The 21,216-nt window shown below is 40.3% G+C and overlaps 1 protein-coding gene across 2 annotated transcripts in view; it reads right to left on the reverse strand.

Moving 5' to 3' along the window:
* Positions 1 to 21,216, reverse strand: part of FLNB (filamin B) — a 195,577-nt gene that overhangs the window by 30,430 nt on the left and 143,931 nt on the right. For both annotated transcript variants that reach the window (XM_069736664.1, XM_069736663.1), the window contains exons 19-27: positions 18,685 to 18,802; positions 18,313 to 18,575; positions 17,633 to 18,230; positions 17,361 to 17,534; positions 15,053 to 15,215; positions 12,495 to 12,655; positions 8,916 to 9,083; positions 2,625 to 2,748; positions 902 to 1,058 (exon numbers count right to left, since the gene is read on the reverse strand). In XM_069736664.1, coding sequence (XP_069592765.1) covers positions 902 to 1,058; positions 2,625 to 2,748; positions 8,916 to 9,083; positions 12,495 to 12,655; positions 15,053 to 15,215; positions 17,361 to 17,534; positions 17,633 to 18,230; positions 18,313 to 18,575; positions 18,685 to 18,802 — 1,926 coding nt within the window. The remainder of the gene's footprint in view (positions 1 to 901; positions 1,059 to 2,624; positions 2,749 to 8,915; positions 9,084 to 12,494; positions 12,656 to 15,052; positions 15,216 to 17,360; positions 17,535 to 17,632; positions 18,231 to 18,312; positions 18,576 to 18,684; positions 18,803 to 21,216) is intronic.

Consider the following 21,216-nt stretch of genomic DNA (forward strand, 5'->3'; position numbering starts at 1 on the left):
TTCACCGATTTGATATTGATGATCCATCACAGATCAATATTGTGCTCCTGGCTGGTTGCAGCCATTACTAGAGGGCCACAAGAGCAGAGCAACAAAGTAGTCACAGCTTTGAGATAAGCCATAAATGTCTGAAAGACATAGGTCCCAGAGGTAGGACCTCCAACTGTCCCCAAAACTAAAGGTCCTCCAAAAACCAACCCACCAGAAGAGGCGACATCCAAAAAAGTCTACATGGAGAGATGGCTGTGCATGTGCGCCTCTCTCTCCATTCACTTCTATGGATTTTATGGAAACAGCCAAGCAAATGCACTATTTCTCCGTACCCTTGTTGGCCCACCAGGCAGGATGGAGGTCGGAAGACCCCATTCCAGAGATGGGTATGAATCTTAAAAGTTGGTCCACATCCATCAGTCATTTATGGCATATCCTATGGATAAGCTATAATTTTCCAAGAAGGGAATATCCCTTTGATCAGCAACTGGTGTGATTATTTTAGACATCTGACGTTTTGAGTGATATATGGAGTTCCTATGGGTCCATATTATAGGCCTAAAGATACCATGAGTGCTGTAAATATGGTGTTACCATATCCTTGCCCAGAAGCAAAACTATTGCATACCATCAATTCCCAGTAGTCACATACATGGACACTGATGGACAAGATCTATGACATGGGATCCCACATAGAACTATGGAAAATAAAAAATAAAAAACTACAAAGTGATTAATAAATAGTTTGATCTAAAAATAATAAAACATCAACTACAGTAATGTTTTATTACCCCAGTGGGACAATAGAAGGCATTTTAGAGCATAAATAGATCAGATTTTCATTATATTGAAGAGTGTGGGAACAAAACAAAAACATTTCAAGAATTAAAAACCCATAAAAATGACTTACAGTTACTTGAACAGAGAGATCTCCTAATCCGGCATCCTTAGCATTCACGGCAAAGTCAACAGGAAGACTAGCAGGAACCCCCTGTGAGCTGAGACCCGGGCCGCTGGCCGTCACTTTGCTTGGATCATATGTAGGAAGAACTTTAACTTTGAAAGGACTGAAAATAAAATGGAAAAATATATATTAAAATATAATAAGAAATAAAGTCGACTATGATGGAGAATGTACATAAAAAAGGATTATTCTGCTGGTGTTTCACAAATGTAGAGAAAAAGGAAAGAAGTACCGTAAATGATTTGGTGGTCAAAAAGAGGTTCCTAACTGCTGCAATTATAAATTCAGAACTTGAAGGCTTGTCGCTATAATACTGTCCATTCAGCTTAAATAGTCACTATTGCTTCTATGAGCAAAGACCAACGCAACAACTAGTAAAATGGCAAAGCTAAAGTGACATGATCACCCTGAAAAATCATCCCACCGTGCCAATCACTAGGGTCTTCCTTCTGTCTAAATTTGATGTTATCTGTCTATTTTCAAGTGCAGTCTGTCTCTATAGTGGCTCTTTGTCTCCTTACGGAAAGGAGGGGCGGCTCTTTGTCTCCTTATGGAAAGGAGGGGCGGCTCTTTGTCTCCTTACGGAAAGGAGGGGCGGCTCTTTGTCTCCTTACGGAAAGGAGGGGCGGCTCTTTGTCTCCTCACGGAAAGGAGGGGCGGCTCTTTGTCTCCTCACGGAAAGGTGGGGCGGCTCTTTGTCTCTTTACGGAAAGGAGGGGCGGCTCTTTGTCTCCTTACGGAAAGGAGGGGCGGCTCTTTGTCTCCTTACGGAAAGGAGGGGCGGCTCTTTGTCTCCTTACGGAAAGGAGGGGCGGCTCTTTGTTTCCTCACGGAAAGGAGGGGCGGCTCTTTGTCTCCTCACGGAAAGGAGGGGCGGCTCTTTGTCTCCTCACGGAAAGGTGGGGCGGCTCTTTGTCTCCTTACGGAAAGGAGGGGTGGCTCTTTGTCTCCTTACGGAAAGGAGGGGCGGCTCTTTGTCTCCTTACGGAAAGGAGGGGCGGCTCTTTGTCTCCTTACGGAAAGGAGGGGCGGCTCTTTGTCTCCTTACGGAAAGGAGGGGCGGCTCTTTGTCTCCTTATGGAAAGGAGGGGCGGCTCTTTAGTCTCTACAGAAATGAAGGGTGTATCTTTTCTCTGCTTATGGAGAGGAGGGGCTGGTATACACAGATAGTAACTTATTTTTTATTCAACTTTCGATGACCTGCAAGTCCATATAGACAATTTAGAAGGGTTGATCCTACTGACAGATTCTCTTTAATAGGTAAAAAGTTGCTTGATTTTACAAGCACTTTGAAATTTTACCCATTTTTAAAAATGCTCTTTGCTCTAGAGAACAAAGGGACTTTTAATTCTATATTATTTATGGTTTGTTGCCGAGAATACCAGTCTACCAACGCATGGCTGTTATCCTGGACAAAAATTGCAGTGCTTATAAGCTCTTCCAATCAAGCTCGGAAGCGGTGCGCTGAAACTACAGTAGATTCGATCAGTGTCTGTTCCACTGAGCTTGCAGCATCAGAGAGCACATAGTTCAAGTAAGTGGCGCCAAAATTACGCTACTGAAAACTGTCAATCAATTAGGAGAACACCGATATACGAGTTCCTAAGAAAACAAGAGGAGACAACCCCTTTAAACAAATCACATAATATATGTTTTGACCAACACTCACCTCCGAGGAATCTCTTCATCTGCGTATTGGACTGACACAGTGTAGGGACCCTCTACACTAGGGGTGTAAGCCACAGTATGTGTCCCATCTCCATTTTCTGTTATATCCACCGGCTCCACAACTCCTAGGGAAAAAAAACGAAATATAAACAGCCAATCATAACTCTTCAATTGTCCGGAGGTTTGCAGTAGGTGACTCTTGAGGTGTCATACCAAGACGTTGATGCTACTACCAATTACACTGGTGAAACAAGTGAGGAAATGGTCTCATTTTCTTCACATGTTTTATGGCCTTCAACGAATCCGATAAATGAACTGAGACCAAGAACTGATCTTGGGACAAAGGCCACAGAAAAATGGGACTTTGCCGAAATGGCCAAGCACATGTCAACAGAAAAGCCCATTTCTTTCATCCACGTCAACCATAGAATCCCTTTGAAGGTTCTTGTTAACCTCGGCTGTAGGGAATTACGGTTATGCAGTGCTCCAGGAGATTTTACAAAGATCATACAATTTCCAACCTTTTTTAGAAAATATATATATTTTTTAATTTAATTTTTAACTTTTTTCCAAACTGTAAATACGATCAGTTACCCTACGCGTCGGTTAAATGGATTTCTACAATGGAGTAGTTCCGTATGCAACCGATCTCCAGATCAAAAATGGCTGAAAAATCATTGACCACTATGAGCAATACTTCATTCATCTTGTAGACAACCATTGCTCTTATATACCGAGACATGAGATATTTGCATTTATGCTGGATTGTAAGAGGTTGTCTTCCAAGAAAATAAACCACAATCATGTATGTGCATGATGAGCATCAGATATCTTCATAAACTAATACATAGGCATACCATTTTTTTGTTTTTCTAGAAAAGGTGTAGAAATTGTAATCCATTTAGAAATTACAGATGTAGTAGAACTGAGCTCTCCATATAACAAAGATCGGAGTATCAAAACTTGGATCCAAAATAGGTTAAAGGGATCAGTCCTCCTAAGATGCCTATATGGTTATATAGGTCATAGGAAGCTGAATAAAATGAAACCTTGATATCTGCGATCCGATTTCTTATTCCAGAGAAATCCACGTTTTTCCTAATATGTAAATTAGTTGTTGAGATCTATGGGCGGAACATAGGGGTGGAGCCGCATATTCATCACTGTAATAAGCGGCACCACGTGACCGCTCATACAGGAAGAGCTGCGAGGCTGAGATGAAGCGCCGAGGGAGCTGGGTAAGGATTTTAATGCCAGCGGGCGGGCGCACAGGGGGAGGGAGGGGGGAGATTACCGGGAACTTTATTTTAACAAAAAAAATTTAAAAAAATGATTTTTCATTCCTTCTCTCCAGCGAACGCTGCTGGGGAAAAAGGAATGAATTCTGCATTCAGCACCCAAAGCAGGGGACAGCGCTTAACTCTAGCGCTGTCTCCTGCACGGTGCGTGTGGTACCCAGTCGGCACACGGCTGCCGCACGTGTGCGACACTGTTGTGCCACATAAGCACACGGACACGGATAACTTCGGTACCGATTTTTCCGGTACCGGAATTATCTGGACGTGTGGGAAAGGCCTTATGGAGTGGGTGATTGCCCACTATTGGAAGATGAAGCTTGCAATAAGGCACAAGTCACACACATGTGAAGCACAGTGCCCATCCAACAGCCTATTACACGCCCCTAATAGTCAATTAGGTGGGCTGCCCAACACTATAAGAGAGGTACAGGCCCCTGGAATACAAGGACATCATTGATGGGCCTGGCTGCACCCTGCAAAAAATATATAAAAGGTGCCTAATCGAATCCTGGAATAAGACATCGGATCGCAGATATCAAGGCATTATTTTATGCAGCTTCCTATGACCTACATGCCCATATAGACTGCTTAGGAGGGCTGATCCTACTGACAGGTTCCCTTTAAATGCATGTATTTGGGCCCAAAAATATATTTTTTTACAATTGGGCTTCATTAACACTTTTTCACCGTTTGGCTTTTACAGGCTCTGTATTTCCCTGAGCATTCAACTTTGATGTCATCTGTAGTGATAAATCAGCAACGAGCTCAGAAACAAGGAGATAAGAGAGTTGAATTTGTAACTCTTATCAGAATGAGCTCGCTGGTGGCTCCTCAGTTGCCTCATTCCACAGCGCTCATGAGACTGCAAAAACAACAGAGGCTATAAGACAAATGGTGCAAATTTCTGAATGAAACACAAATGCAAAAGTGATTTTTAGCTCTGGGTGCTTTTGAACAAGAAAAAAAAAAAAATAGAAAATGGTCACCAAAAGGTGGAAAATCTCAATTTTACCACATCTGCAAGTACAAAAAAAAAAAGAGGCCAAGTGACAGTTCATATAGAACGGTCTAGTTTTTGTCTTTATGTTATTACATAAAGAGAGAGCAGATTTTGTAATAATACCAGGACATTCACCTTATCATATAAGAGTCTTTTTTTTTTATATCCTAGGCATAGCAATTCTCATTGAGTGCAGTCCTTGGTATTATTAGAGCGATTTTTCATTATATACATTTCAAATGTATTAAAATCACCGAGTCATTATTGGAAAAAGAGTCCAGAAACCCCAAAGTCCGGTAGGGATTGTGAAGGAAGCAGCAGCAGCAAGCTATCCAGAAAAGCATATCCCAAATAAAGGAAGCAGAACCAACATACAACAAGGTTGCAGCATGCACATTCACATGGGACTGCCAATTTCTGATTTATACTCATTATTTATACACATAGACATATACTCAAATTGCAGGCCAGTAAGAACGATATTAGTTGGAACAATGGAGAGTCATCTGTCATAATTACATGACAGAACGCTATATATTCCCTTCATTTCTGTAAAAAAACAAAATAGGAGTTCTTAAAGGGGGCCTATCACTTGCCATAAATATGCAAGTTTTTTTTACCTGGTATAAATGCCGCCATTCTCCTGAATTCGGTGATGTTTTTCTTTTGTTTCTGCGTTCCTCCGTTCTTGAGATATGGCCCCTTCTTCTCTGTATGTAAATTAACTGGGCGTGGTCCTTAAGAAAATTTCATGGAAGAGCATGATCCTGCCCACGTGGCTAACAAGACTAGATTTCTATACAGGGAAAAGGGGGCCATATCTCAGGAACGGAGAGGCGCAGGAACAAAAGAAAAACAACGCCGGATTCAGGAGGACAGCGGCATTTACACCAGGTAAAAAAAAATTAATCATTTATGACAAATGACAGATCGTCTTTAATGGCACATTTCATTGTAGTTGTGAATAAATGGAAGTCAATAATGTCTTATGTAAGTGGCTATAAGATATAAGGCAGTTTATATTCTGAGGCACCGGTATGAGGGACAAATTTTCTAGAAAGTCATTATCTCAGATGAGCAATAGTTTTGAATAATCTTCTCATAGAAAAAGTGATGTATAAAATGTTTCATGGTAAGAAACAGAAGAACACACAACACATCGTGTAAATCTGCTGCAGGCTGTGAGTCCCCCCTATGTTCCCCAGCACTTGGTCGATATTCCCCAGTGATTTCCAAACTTTTTCACTTCCCAATCTTGTTCTCTTGTTAAATCCTGAGCACAAGGACCTGATTGTTCTATGCTCAGTCCAGCAATCATCAGTATAGTACTTGTCAGCTGACACCATTCTCCAGGATAGCCTGCTGCATCTCAGGTGTGTTCCCACGGGGTCTGTAACACAAGCTCAATTGCCCCCTCAGAGTAGTGACTACTGATGTCGATCAGGTAGCACAGCTCACAGTCTAAGAAAAAACTTCCACACAGCTTAGTTCTGAAGAGTAGGAAGAACTATATGTGATCAATTGAAGTGGTGTCATATATAATATTCTATTGCTTATAGGATTCCCCCAAATAGTTGCTTTGGATTACCGTACCTATAGCCTGACTGTGTTGGTGTCAAAGTGAGCATTGAATCATTGAACGTAAAAAAAACAAACAAAAAAAAAGGAATACATATCCAAAAACACACTATATTTGTTATTTTGTCTTTTATTAAAATTAATTTTATTACTGAGAAATATATGAATAAATTTTATTTAAATCTCAGGAGCCCAGTCAGTATCTGGCTGTAGAGCGACTGGCTGCAGTAGGAGCCTTTTTACTGTATGAAGAAGGATAAGAAGATTGTTCTACCAGTTGAAAATAGCTTCTTGAGGTGGCAGCTAATCATGTTTGATCCAACCACCATGGTTCATGATTAAAGAGGTTGTTTCAGGTCTTATTTTCATATTGCCCACAACTGTTACTTGCCACAGGCGAGTTTGAACGGGTGTCGCACGCTTGAAACAAAGTGGTTTACCCACAATTTTGATAAACTGCCAACAATTTTGCCCATTTGGGTTTTTTTTTGCAAAATTATGTCCAATTTGCCTTCTTTTCTCTTTTTTGTGTTGTTCCAATACAAACAAAGGAAATAAACGCATATACGGTAATTAAACATGTGTAATTGCAATAATTTTCTGGGAAAAGTACTTCATTTTCTGGAACAATTTAAAGGGTGCCAACACTTTCCGCTATGACGGTATATATGCCTGGTATTCTAGTTTACCCTCATTCAAAGAGCTGGGCAGCAATACTACCTACAGCCCTTGGACTGGAATGACCCCATTTCTTTGAAAAAGATCAACTTTTTTTATCATATTTCCCCATTTGAAACTTTTTTTTACATTACAGAGAAAGGTTGCCCAAGTAAGCCTAGTCTCGCCCATCAAAAACGGTAAATATGAGACCCAAGATTTTTCGAGATTAGGTTCTTACTAGCCAGTTACAGACTCGGGAATGCACCTCTTAATTTATAGTAAATCATATTCTCCACCAGTGAATATTGGAAGATTTAAAGTGACACAAAACCACAATCATTGACTAATGAGGAGCAGCCAGAGACAGACCAAAAACCAGAACTGATTAACATTCCACTTGTTCCTGGAGCAGATGACAAAAGTCCAAACCTGGCTCCTTTGCATCTCGCTTGAAGTCACCTTTAAAGAAATTTGTAATGGCTTTCATGGGGCTCCGTTTCGTTAAGGAGTCCGTTTCATTAGCTAGAAATAAACACTGTTATTGTCAATCACCTATCAGAACATTGTTACTATTAATTATGGGCATGGAGACACAATAACCCTGGGCGAAAAATATTAGAAACAACAAGGATAGCAGCAGATTATCTACTTTAGTTAAACAATTCAACTGGACATTTAAAGCAATGTCATTAGATTGGCAAGTTTCAAACTTATTGTCAGGGAGCAATAGCTGCCATGTCCATTAGCTGTAGTAGTGCTAAAGCCCTGATAATAGTTACATAGGATCCCAACTGCCTGGTATATGGAAGAATTAATCACAAACTGGTTGAGAGGTATGATATTTTCTGAAAATAGAATATACACGACTCTGAAAATTACTGTAAAAGGAGATAAAAAGGTAGTATACAACTAACATTTTAATGGAGGGTGTTTTATTTTAGGGGTGTCTAATCTTCAACTATTCTTTGAATTGGTGACAACTTGTAGATCGGTTGATGCAAACAGCTAGATCCAAGATCACCAGAACTATACCCCAGCTATCTTAACCAGTCCTTTAGACATCAAATTAAGTAATAGTACATAGTGGTATTTTTCAGTGATTAAGTGGGTTCCCAGAAATTAGACCCATAACAATTGATCAGACTTTTAAAGACTCTTTAAAACTGGTATACCACTTTAAAGAGGTATTTCCATCTTTTATATTTATGGCATATCCACAGGAACCGCAATGGGTACCTTCACCATCCCAAAACGAGATCTTGACAGGCACCGCTGTGAGGAGGTGGTTATATTTCCCATTCATCTGTATGGGAATTTTGACTGCCTTTCCACTGACAGCAATGCATTACAGGCCTCATTTCCAACATTTTTGCCACCCACATTAACTATACATTTATGACAGATCCTGTGGAATACCCATTTAAATCTAGGCACACACTAGATTGTAAGCAATCGATCTGCTGGGAAAGCAAAAAATGACAGAATTTGGTACAAGTAAGCAGCGGCAGTTGTATAATATATTGAGTGTCTTATGTGAATATGATGCAGGAAATTATATTAAGTGGTTATGCTGAAGAAGATACTGAATTATCAAATATAAAAGGGCTCTGGCATGTTAAAAGCTATGAGAAATAAAATGAAAGAAAGGCTTTCCAAAAGTTAGAGCTGAATCGTGCTCATGAAATGACAGGAAATTAGATATAAAATAATAAACCCAAAAGGTCCATCGCAGAGTATAAGTCTTAGAATCTCTTACCTCTGGGTCCGCTCACTGCAACACTAAGAGGAGCAATTCCGGCTTTGCTGGCATCTACAGTAAACTGCTGTGGTATTTTAGCCCGAACGGCATTTCCAAGTCCAATTCCAGATACCTTCACTTTACTGGGGTCTACGACATCTTTTGCAGGAACTTTAAATGGGCTACCTGCAGCATGGAAAATATAAAGACTCAGAAGGGAAAGTCCACGTCACAGTTATTACATTCCCTCTCATAGCGGGGCTGAAGTTCGTATGAAATCCAACAAGAGAATAAAAAAAGATTAAGTGGCAATTCTACACTCGTAAAGGAGTGTATTCGTTTTAGCCCTTTTGACTAATCAGATATAACAAGGTGGCTAAAGCAACAGGTGGAAGCATTATTGTTCTGTAGACCGGTGTACCAATACTTCTGGCATATTTGAGCCGCCCTTGTATTTTATGGATGACAATTTTCTGAATAGCCACTAAGTAATACAAAAGTTTCTCCTGAAGCAGCCACTGAATTTACCACAGCTTTTCCTTGCAGAATCATAGACTGTTCTAGTTCGAAGAGACCTCCAGGGTCATTGTGTCCAACCTCTTGTTCAATGCAGGATTCACTATACTATCTCAGACAGATGTCTGTCCAGCCCTATTTGAAGACTTCCATTGAAGGAGTACTCACCATCTCTTGTGGCAGCTTGTTCCACTCATTGATCAAACTCAATATCTAATCTGTATCTTCTCCTTTTCAGTTTCATTCCATTGTTTCTCCTGTTTCCATATGCAAATGAGAATAAGGATGATCCCTCTACACTGTGACATCCCTTCAGATATTTGTAGACAGCTATTAAGTCTCCTCTTAGCCTTCTTTTTGCAAGCTAAACATTCCCACATCCTTTAACCATTCCTCGTAGGACAGTTTGTAGTCCGCTCACCATCCTGGTAGCTTTTCTCTGAACTTGCTCTAGATTTTCAATGTCTTTTTTACAATGTGGTGCCCAGAACTGGACACAGTATTCCAGATGAGGCCTGACCAAGGAGTAGTGGGTGATAATTTCTTCACATGATCTAGACTCTACACTGTGTGCAGAATTATTAGGCAAGTTGTATTTTGATCACATGATACTTTTTATACGTGTTGTCCTACATCAAGCTGTCCAGGCTTGAGAGCCAACTACCAATTAAGTAAATCAGGTGATGTGCATCTCTGTAATGAGGAGGGGTGTTGTCCAATGACATCAAAACCCCTGATATAAGGTGTGCTTAATTATTAGGCAACTTCCTTTCCTTTGGCAAAATGAGTCAGAAGAGAGATTTGACGGGCTCTGAAAAAGTCCAAAATTATGAGATGTCTTGCAGAGGGATGCAGCAGTCTTGAAATTGCCAAACTTTTGAAGCGTGATCACCGAACAATCAAGCGTTTCATGGCAAATAGCCAACAGGGTCGCAAGAAGCATGTTGGGCAAAAAAGGCGCAAAATAACTGCCCATGAATTGAGGAAAATCAAGCGTGAAGCTGCCAAGATGCCATTTGCCACCAGTTTTGCCATATTTCAGAGCTGCAACGTTACTGGAGTAACAAAAAGCACAAGGTGTGCGATACTCAGGGACATGGCCAAAGTAAGGAAGGCTGAAAAACGACCACCTTTGAACAAGAAACAAGATAAAACGTCAAGACTGGGCCAAGAAATATCTTAAGACTGACTTTTCAAAGGTTTTATGGACTGATAAAAGGAGAGTGACTCTTGATGGGCCAGATGGATGGGCCAGAGGCTGGATCAGTAAAGGGCAGAGAGCTCCACTCCGACTCAGACGCCAGCAAGGTGGAGGTGGGGTACTGGTATGGGCTGGTATAATCAAAGATGAACTTGTGGGACCTTTCCGGGTTGAGCATGGAGTGAAGCTCAACTCCCAGACCTACTGCCAGTTTCTGGAAGACAACTTCTTCAAGCAGTGAAGAAAAACATGATTTTCATGCAGGACAATGCTCCATCACATGCCTCCAACTACTCCACAGCATGGCTGGCCAGTAAAGGTGTCAAAGAAGAAAAAATAATGACATGGCCCCCTTGTTCACCTGATCTGAACCCCATAGAGAACCTGTGGTCCCTCAAAATGTGAGATCTACAGGGAGGGAAAACAGTCCACCTCTCGGAACAGTGTCTGGGAGGCTGTGGTGGCTGCTGCACGCAATGTTGATCATAAATAGATCAAGCAACTGACAGAATCTATGGATGGAAGGCTGCCGAGTGTCACCATAAAGAAAGGTGGCTATATTGGTCACTAATTTTTTTGTTTTTGCATGTCAGAAATGTTTTTTTTCTAAATTTTGTGCAGTTATATTGGTTTACCCGGTGAAAATAAACAAGTGAGATGGGAATATATTTGGTTTTTATTAAGTTGCCTAATAATTCTGCACAGTAATAGCTACCTGCACAACCAGATATCCTCCTAAGATAGCCAAAGCTAAAAAAAAACACTCCGCAACTTCCAAAAATATTAAGCTTTGATATTTATGAGTCTTTTGGGTTGATTGAGAACGTAGTTGTTGATTAATAATAAAAATAATCCTCTAAAATACAACTTGCCTAATAATTCTGCACACAGTAGATGCTTCTCTTAATGCATCCCAAACTGTGTTTGCCTTTTTTGCTGCTGCATCACACTGTTGACTCATGTGCAGTCTGTGATCTATTAGTATACCCAAGTATTTTTTCACATGTGCTGTTGCTTAGTTCTATTCCTCCCATTCTGTAGATGTAATTTTCGATTCTTGCCAATATTTAGAATCTTGCATTTCTCCCTTTTAAAAACCTTTCTATTACTTGTTGCCTCAAGCTGCTCTTGATTCTGAATTCTTTCTCTGTCTTCTCTAGTGTTCGCTATCACTCCTAGCTTTGCATCGTCAGCAAATTTGATTAGATTACCTTCAGTTCCCTTATTCAGATCATATATAAAAACGTTGAACACCACTAGGGCCAGGATAGAGTCTTGTGGCGCCCCACTCGAAACACTCTTCCAATAGGACGAGCAACCATTTATTACCACTCTGAGTATGATCACTGAGCCAGTGATGAATCTAATTAACCATAGCCTTGTTAATCCCATACTTTATCATTTTTTCAATAACGATGGTATGAGATACTTTATCAAATGCTTTGCTAAAGTCAGGTAGGACCAAAGATGAGTAGGACCAAGGGTGAGCAGGTGATCGTCTTGGTGGTCTAATTCTGAAACTCCATGTAGTCTATGCAAGTTACTGGTATTTTCTATTAAGACACATTGTACATTACGGAGGTATTTTTTTCCCCTGAAATACTATAAAACCAGTAAGACATTAAGAGGAAAACCACAGACAAGACATGAAGTTACCTCATTCTGTCACTGGTCCATTAATAAATGGAACAGGCTGGATACAAAATCACAGTAATAAATATATATATCCCATAAAACGTGAGAGCAGCATAGACCACAGACAGCGCTGTTTATTAGGTTAATACAGCAACGGTCGTGATTTATACCTGGAAATATTCCCCCTTACCATTTTAACAGAAGAGACCAAGCCAAACAAAGCAAAGGGCAGGACCTCAACGTACCTGGAATGTGTTCCCCGTCATACGTGATATTAACATCGTATTCTCCTGGAGCGTAAGGAATATATTCCACACTGCAGCTTCCATCCTTATTATCTTTACAAGACATTTTGGATTCTGAGGGACCCTCGACTGTTATTCCCAGACCACCAATTCCAGCACCTCTGCAACAAGACGTTGAGCAGAACAATAGGTTAACCTCAACATTTATTACTTGACCCAGCAAAAAAAAAAGCACCAAGTTCACGAAGAGTTTAACAGCCTTTTGCTCCATTAGAACGAGATTATCAGGATGTAGAGTATATAGATAATACAAATATTGAATGTTGTGTTGTTCCAGATTTATGCAATTGTACTCATGCATTTGGTTGAGCACAACACAAAAATACAGAAATAACAATAAAAAAGGACAGGAGTTGAATTTGAAGAGGACCTGCCAGCAAGGAGAAAGTGGCAAGGTTTTGTTCCCATCTTATTCCTCCTGCCCCCATAACAATTTGGTTTTGTTCTTTGGCATTTTGTTTTTGTTTGTTTTTTGTTTTTTTAAATCCATCATTCGGTTCCAGACCTATTTTGTTATTTGGTGCATCCAATTATGTTATTTTTTAGGGTCTTTACTATTACATTGCTTGCTCGGTTATTATGCAGGGATTTGCACCCAGACAATCCTGTGAGCGATGCTATCTCGTAAAAGATAAAAGTTGCCATACTAGAGTGTATTAAACTATTAAAAACTATTAAAAAAAAAGTTTCAAATCAGTCTATTTGGAGGAGTTATAAAAACAAATAGATAAAAATGGAATAAGGGGAGCAGCAAGAGCAAAACTGGCCACTTTTGACCTGGTAACAAGTTGACTTTAACTTACCAACTAAGTTAATAAAACTTAAAAGTAGCAGAAAATGCTATTTAAAATAAATAAATAAATGACCTTTCTGTTTTGTTTCTTATGCAAATAAGGGGCCCCAATTTGTATTTACAAGCAGCCAACACTTGACCCATTAGGCCAGTTACAGCCTCGGTGGCCGTGTGTCCTACTGCTGCCATCATGGCTACCTTAACTGAGCAGTGATGACAATAGCTTGGCATGTGATGATACTAGCCAGCTTCTATGCTAGACTAACTGTAAAGAAAAGGCAAGAATTTTATTTTTTGTAACATTTGCTGCTTTTATTTTATTTTCTAGGGTTTGCTAACTAGGCATTTTTCTGGCCACCAACTATGGTTAGAAGTTTGGATATACCTTTTGTTTGAAGGAGTTGCTGTATAGAAGAATGAACCCCAATTTTTCATAGTATAGGAATGAGCAGCCACAAGAGGAAACCCTATTCATATACCCAATTAGGATATGTGGATATCACAGGGACTGTCTGACTCAGAACCATGTCCCCTACATGACATATCGAGTATTACCAATTACTAAGTTTTAAGAGTCTGTTCTGTAAGTATAAGTGTGTCCATGTATGTTATGCTCTACGTGCTGTAGTTATGGTGGGCCGTAGATTTCACCAACTTTAATAACTTCCAAGTCATTTTCTACAATGAAAGGGGATGTCTTTATGAGACAATTAGTTTAAAGTTTATAGAACGGGTATAAATAGTAACGTCTCATCAAAAAAGCTGCAGATAAACCGTATTATTGAAAATCCCCGATCATCTGGGAGTCAATGAGACCAGTGGGAGCCTCATTTTTGCAAAACTACAGAACATTAGCAATGGTAATTGTATAATAATCTCTTTCTTTAGCCACATGTTGGCTAGAAAAAAAAAAAAAGATCAATGCATCACAGTTCTGCTTTAACATGGCATTACTTGAGCCCAGGCGAGGACTGGCCCATAAGAGAACAGGAAAATCCTCCGGTGGGCCCCCATGCAGCAGCGGGCCACCACCCTCTTATATGAGCAGTACTTGGCACTACAGACTAAATTTAGTACATACAAACAAAGGCAGCATCTTATTCATTTACCAATCAACCCAGTTTATTCCTATAAAAATTTGTGAATGAGCATAAAGTCATTTTTAAAAAGCTGAAAAGTGGGGCCTGGAGTTGATATCCTTGGCACCCCCCGGTCCAAAAGTTGGGCAGATCATACGATATGTTAGTGAGGGTACACTTTACATCTGTACAGGATATGTCTTCATTGTAACATCATTTGATCATTGCTCATGCACGACATAACCTGAAAGCCCCATAAAAATAGACTTCAATGCCACGGGATTATTTCCAAGTGGGCTCAGGTCAGCTCCAAGTGGGTTTACTGGACCTCTAAACTGTGGTCCAACATCAAGCTCGTGGGCCACAATGCAAAATCGCCAACAGGGCCTTTAATAATGGAATTTTCATCTGGGCCATAAGGACTTTCTGGGCCCTCCTAGGCTCCAGGGCATAGGTTGCGATTTCAACCTCTGCACCCACGTTAGTTAGGTACCTACTTTGACTTACATATAATTGGATGATCCTTTCCAACCCTGATGGGGCATTGCCCAATGCAGTCATAAGTCATAGCCAATTGCTCACCACCACTACAACTTTAGGTCAGGTTATGGTTTTATTCTTCTTACCGTGTTATAACAGAAAAGGCATTAGGTTTGTTCGTTAGAGCCTCATGGAGCCCCGGACCCTTCGCCTTTACACGTGAAGGGAAACATCCCTCGGTCACTCCAACCTTAAAAGGACTTCTAGGAACAGGTTCTTCATCATAGGTCACCTCCACCGTATGGGCACCTAAGGAACAGAACATTATAAAGGGTAGCAAAATGGTGGCCAAGGAAAATGTTATAAATATAGATCTATGACTGCACTTCCCAAATCATTTTCCTGTTTTGGTTTCCTATTTCATAGACTTATTACTTCAGCAACCACAAAAGAGAAATGGGATCAAAACATATTGTGGTTTGGGGTTACGGCACCACCAGAAAAACAAACAGAAACTACTTTTTTTTCGGTTTGTACTGCCCTAAAGCAGCTGGTGCGTAATCAGATATGGTGTGTGTATACATTACATTTTTTCTTCATGAGGTTAGTCGTCACTGACGCTAGAGGCTGTTTAGCTGCAAATCCATCTATGCGTTAAATCTAAAATGTTACTGTGAAGATACAAAGACTGCCCGAAGTAAAACAACAACGTCAAATCTGACGCTATCATACTTTTTTTCTCACGATTGATTTCTGCTCAACTTGCTGCTTTTGAGCTTGTGAAGTTTCAGATCAGATCGGATGGAATTTGGACGCTCAGATGTCGGATTAAAGAAAACTTCATGGGATTACCGATGTATTTATATTTTAGCGATACAAGTATACCAAAAAAAAATTATTGCGTATAAAACAACATCGGACACATGGCCACCAAAAATCTAAAATCAGACTAATTTATATGAAAAGTGAAAAGTATAAAATGACCAGAGCTCCTGGGACCAAATGCAAAAAAATGGAGCAGGACCACACCAAATTGGGTGGTCAGTGCCCAAGGCAAGGAAAGCAGGGGCCGCCATATCATTAGTGCAATCTGTACAGCCGCATAGGGGCTCAAGAGGTGAAGGGGCCCGTTATCACCTCCACAGAGGGGGTTTTGTGCATTATGATGAGTTACTGGACTGTAAAGGGTCCATATATTGTTCATTTGTCTGTGAAGGAAAGTATCCCCCTAACCCATCAGCAATGCCCCAAGTAACACCTTAGGGGCGCAGTCAGACGGCCGAATTACTTGGACGACGATTGCATAGTAGAGCATGGACTAGCCGGTGGCTCTCCTGACCAGACCGTGACAGCTGAATAGAAATACATGCCATCATGCTCGGGTCAGCTGAGCCGCCGGCCAGTCCAAGAATTGCGATGCGATTATTGTCCGTGTTATTCAGCCGTCTGAGTCCTAAAATAAATAATGCCCCCTGATGGCGCCCGCAAAAAAAATAAAGTTCATACTCATTTAATCCAAACGCTATAGTACTCTTCTCTCCTACACGTAGAGCAGGACGGCACAGGTAGCACAACACAGGGCAGACATTGCGCCGGCTGCACAAGGATGTGGATACCTTATAAGTCACGGGTCTACAGCAGGACGGAGAGTCGTGGGGCCTATAGTTTCTGCTCTACTGCAGGATCCAGCTGTATCAAGCATCCAAATGGAGGACCCGGGACACCTGGCAAGAAATCTGGGCATGTTCACTGACCCACATCTTTGCAGCTAGCAAAGCCACTTCTTTGGTTCCGAAAAAAATTCAAACAAAGTTCTTTTTTCTTTTTCTGAAAAATAGCACCTCTAAAAATTCTGCATAAAGGGCAATCGCTGCTGTGGGTTTTTTTTCCCCCAAGCTACACCACTGCCTCATCTTTACACAATAAACGAACTTATGCTAGCAACTAAATACTGTAAGAAAACAACAACAAAAAAAAGTAAGGAGTGGCATTTATCAAAACCATACAATTTAATTCTATTATTAATGATGGCAATGCATTAAGAGAGCGAAACTTCGCAAAATGAGTGTGGCCAAATAATGGCAACAAGATTTACTGCAATTTTGAAAATGCAGAAATTGGTGTAAATAAAGCCCACACGTTTCTGATAATTTCCCTGCTATTGCTTCTTTTTTACATGCATTTAACCCCTATTGTATTAATATATCACTGTGAACGTGGCATGCACTACATATGTTAATGCTATGCATTTTTTCACATTTTTAATTACTAGTAGTAAGGAAAAATCTGTTCTGTTGGCCCAAAATTTGCATAGTAAAGTATAGTATGTTCAACTGCAGTGCCCATTACAGCTAATGCAGCTACGGTATTTTTCTGCTCATGGTTGACCACAGTCATATTTTACGGCCTCGATGGTTGAAATAGTAAAATATTGGTGCTTATCCCATATTTTACCTTTTTCAAAAGGCGTGTACTCCACCTCATAAGTGCCATCACCGTTATCTTTGACCAGGCAATCTGTGGACGCTCCGGATGGATTTGAGATCTTAGTTTTGATGTGATTTCCACCGGTTCGAGTCAGAGGTCGGGCATCAACAGTAAAATTGGTTGTAGCTTCCCTAAATACACCTGTACAATGAGATAAGTTCATAAAATATGCTTAATCTTCTAAATTTGTGCAAAAAAAAATGCTGAACCACACCAAAGATTGCATTGTATTGTCTTACCATCCCCTTCCACTCCAGGTCCAAACACTTTGATATTACTGGTATTCACTGAAGGATCAACCTTAACTCTAGAAGGAAACTTTGGCACTTGTTCCCCTCCATACTTCATGGACAATGTGTACATGCCAGCAAACATTGGAACATAGGTGACAGAATGGGTTTCATCACCGTTATCTTGGATGTAGACCTCCGCTTTGGAGCCAGAATCAGACACCGCTTCCATCGTGAGTACCCCAGGGCCTGCTTGTGAACAGTCAACGTGAATCAAGCCAGCCTCCCCTACTTTACCATGTTCCAAGCCAGGACCAGTGGTGATGACTTTTGTTGGATCAAAGGGCATTTCAACGTCAGCTTGGAACGGAGACCCTGGAATATGAGTCTCTTCGAACAGAATGTTCACAAAGTACTCTCCTGCTGTAGTTGGCAGATAGGAAACGGAGCAAGTGCCGTCACCGTTATCAGAACATTCAATTTTGGCTTCACAAGGTCCTTCAACGGTTAAGCCCAAACCTCCAGTGCCTGCTCCTTTAGTATCAATTGTAAACTCAGCCGGCTTCCCGACAAGACCTCCTTTCAAGCCTGGACCATAAGCTTTAACCTAGGGTTAAAAAGTAATTTATAAGCTTTATCTTCCAAATCAATATATGGCAATAAAAAAGTTACTAAAGACTCCAGATTACCTTTGTGGGATCGGGAGGTAAGGTGGCTTCCACGTTGTATGGACTTCCAGGCACTGGGTTTCCATCATAGTTCACCTCCACATTGTACACACCTTCCTCCTTGGGGATATACTTTACAGAGCTGCATTCTTTGCCGGTAACAGGCTCCACCAAACAAGGAATAGATTTTCTGCTGGGACTACTAATTTTCACATCTACTTTACCTTGGCCACCAGCACCCTTTGTGTCCACAGTGAACTCCTGGTCCTTACCAACTTCAACTCCTGCAAGCAGAAAGGCATAACTCCTTTAATAGGATGTTAACTAAACATCTGCAAATCATTTTGTACTGGAACCAAGGGAATATAAATAATTATTCTAAGATTTTCTTACTACTATCAAGTCCATTGATCTTTATCTTGTTTAGGTCCAAAGGAGCAGCAACACCCACGGAGAAAGGGCTTTTAGGAATGGGATCTCCTCCATAATTTACATCTACTTTCATCTTGCCCTAGAAAACAAAAGTTGTTAATAATAATATCATTTCGGTTATTTGTGTTTTAATCTTAAAATTTTGTAGCAAAAAAATATATTAAAATCAACAAAGTTGTGACATAAAGCAAGTGAAATGAGGAGATCTGTGCTTCATTTTCCTAGCTAAGGCTTGGTTCCTATTTGTCCTTTGCTCTCCATTGGGCACTGCACTGGGGGTTCTGTCTAAATAATAATAATAAGAAAAAAAAAAAAAGGTATTCCGACAGAAATACACACTAAATAAGGCAAGAAAAATAGCGGACCAAGTATTAACTATAAATAGCAGAAATTCAAATCAAATACAAATATATAACAAAATATAAAAGTTAAAAAGGCCGCTACAGATCATGAATGGCAGACCATTCGGAAAGCGGAGTAAAAACCAAAAAACCAAATATATGGAGATCAAGAATTATATTTAAAGGAGATATATATACAGATATATAAAAAAAAAATGGGAGAGACCATTAATACATTTTATATATACTGCAGGATCCAGCTGGCGGCCTCGACCAATCAGAGACGGGCACAGCATGGCGACTATGTCATAAAGGTTGCCTCGACCAATCAGCGACGGGCACAGTCTGCCGCGAATTCTGGAATCATCATTGTCCATATACTACGGGGACATGCATATTCTAGAATACCCGATGCGTTAGAATCGGGCCACAATCTAGTGAGTGTGTGTGTGTGTGTGTGTGTGTGTGTGTGTGTGTGTGTGTGTGTGTGTGTGTGTGTGTGTGTGTGTGTGTGTGTGTGTGTGTGTGTGTATGTATGTATGTATGTATGTATATATATATATATATATATATATATATATATATATATATATATATATATATGTGTGTGTGTGTGTGTGTGTGTGTGTGTGTGTGTGTGTGTGTGTGTGTGTGTGTGTGTGTGTGTGTGTGTATGTATGTGTGTGTGTGTGTGTGTGTGTGTGTGTGTGTGTGTGTGTGTGTGTGTATACACATACAGATCAATAGGGATAAATAATTATAGATCAAAATGAAACATGCGTAATAAATTGTAAAATGCCTTTATTAAATATAATTGGTAATAAAGTGGCACTACAAAGTGTGTCTGTACTTTGAGAGAAGATGCCAAATTTGTGCTATAAAGACAATTAATTATTTAAATATGTAAGAAAATATTTCAATATAAAAATGGCACAAAGGAGAACGGACACACAAAAAGGGAGAATTAGAAAAAATGAAAAAAAAAATTAATCACTTGAACCATGATGCGTGCCACCATGCTTATAGGGGCACATATGTATGCAAATAAAAATACGCAACACACACAATAGAAATCTAATGGTGTATATGGCTATGCACTAAAAGGCATATATAAATGTACTAAAATGATACTAACAAGCAAATAGTGCAAGCAAAGTGCAGATGTATAAAAAGTATATATAAGTGACCATGTGTAAAAAAATATATAAAATATATATATCCATATTTTGGACCACATGTGAGGTCTTGCTTTTCGCGGGACGAGTTGACGTTTTTATTGGTAACATTTTCGGGCACGTGACATTTTTTGATCGCTTTTTATTCCGATTTTTGTGAGGCAGAATGACCAAAAACCAGCTATTCATGAATTTCTTTTTTTGGGGGGGGCGGCGTTTATTCTTTGGGTCAGTACGATAACAGCGATACCTCATTTATATCATTTATATCATGATGCTGTATGGCGGCTCGTTTACAGCGGTACCATGGTTATTTATATATGTCTGTTTTTGTTTAGCGTTATGATAATAAAGCGTTTTTTGCCTCGTTTTTTTTACCGCGTTCATTAAAGGGGTTAACTAGCGGGACAGTTTTATAGGTTGGGTCGTTACGGACGTGGCGATACTAAATTGTGTACTTTTATTGATTTTTTTTTATTATTTAGATAAAGAAATGTATTTATGGGAATTTCTTTATTTAGGAATTTATTTTTTTTACACATCTGAATATATATATTTTTTTACTTTATAACATTGCCCCGGGGGAAGGGGGGGCAGGCAATCATGTTATACGGTCAGATCGCTGATCTGACACTTTGCAGAGCACTGTGTCAGATCAGCGATCTGACATGCAGGGCTGAGCAGGCGCTGGTATGCCATCTCCCTGCAGGACCCGGATGTAGCCCCACGGCCATTTTGGATCCGGGTCCTGCAGGGAGGAGACGCTTGGTACAAGGTGAGCACATCGCCTTGTACCGAGGGTCTCAGGGAAGCACGCAGGGAGCCCCCCTCCCTGCGCGATGCTTCCCTGTACCGCTGGAACGCTGCAATCATGTTTGATCGCAGTGTTCCGGGAGTTAATGTGCCAGGGTTCGTGACCACTCCTGGCACATAGTGCTGGATGTCAGCTGACATCCGGCCGGGATTGGCCGCGCTCC

Source organism: Ranitomeya imitator, chromosome 8, assembly GCF_032444005.1.
Source record: "Ranitomeya imitator isolate aRanImi1 chromosome 8, aRanImi1.pri, whole genome shotgun sequence".
Lineage (NCBI taxonomy): Eukaryota > Metazoa > Chordata > Amphibia > Anura > Dendrobatidae > Ranitomeya > Ranitomeya imitator.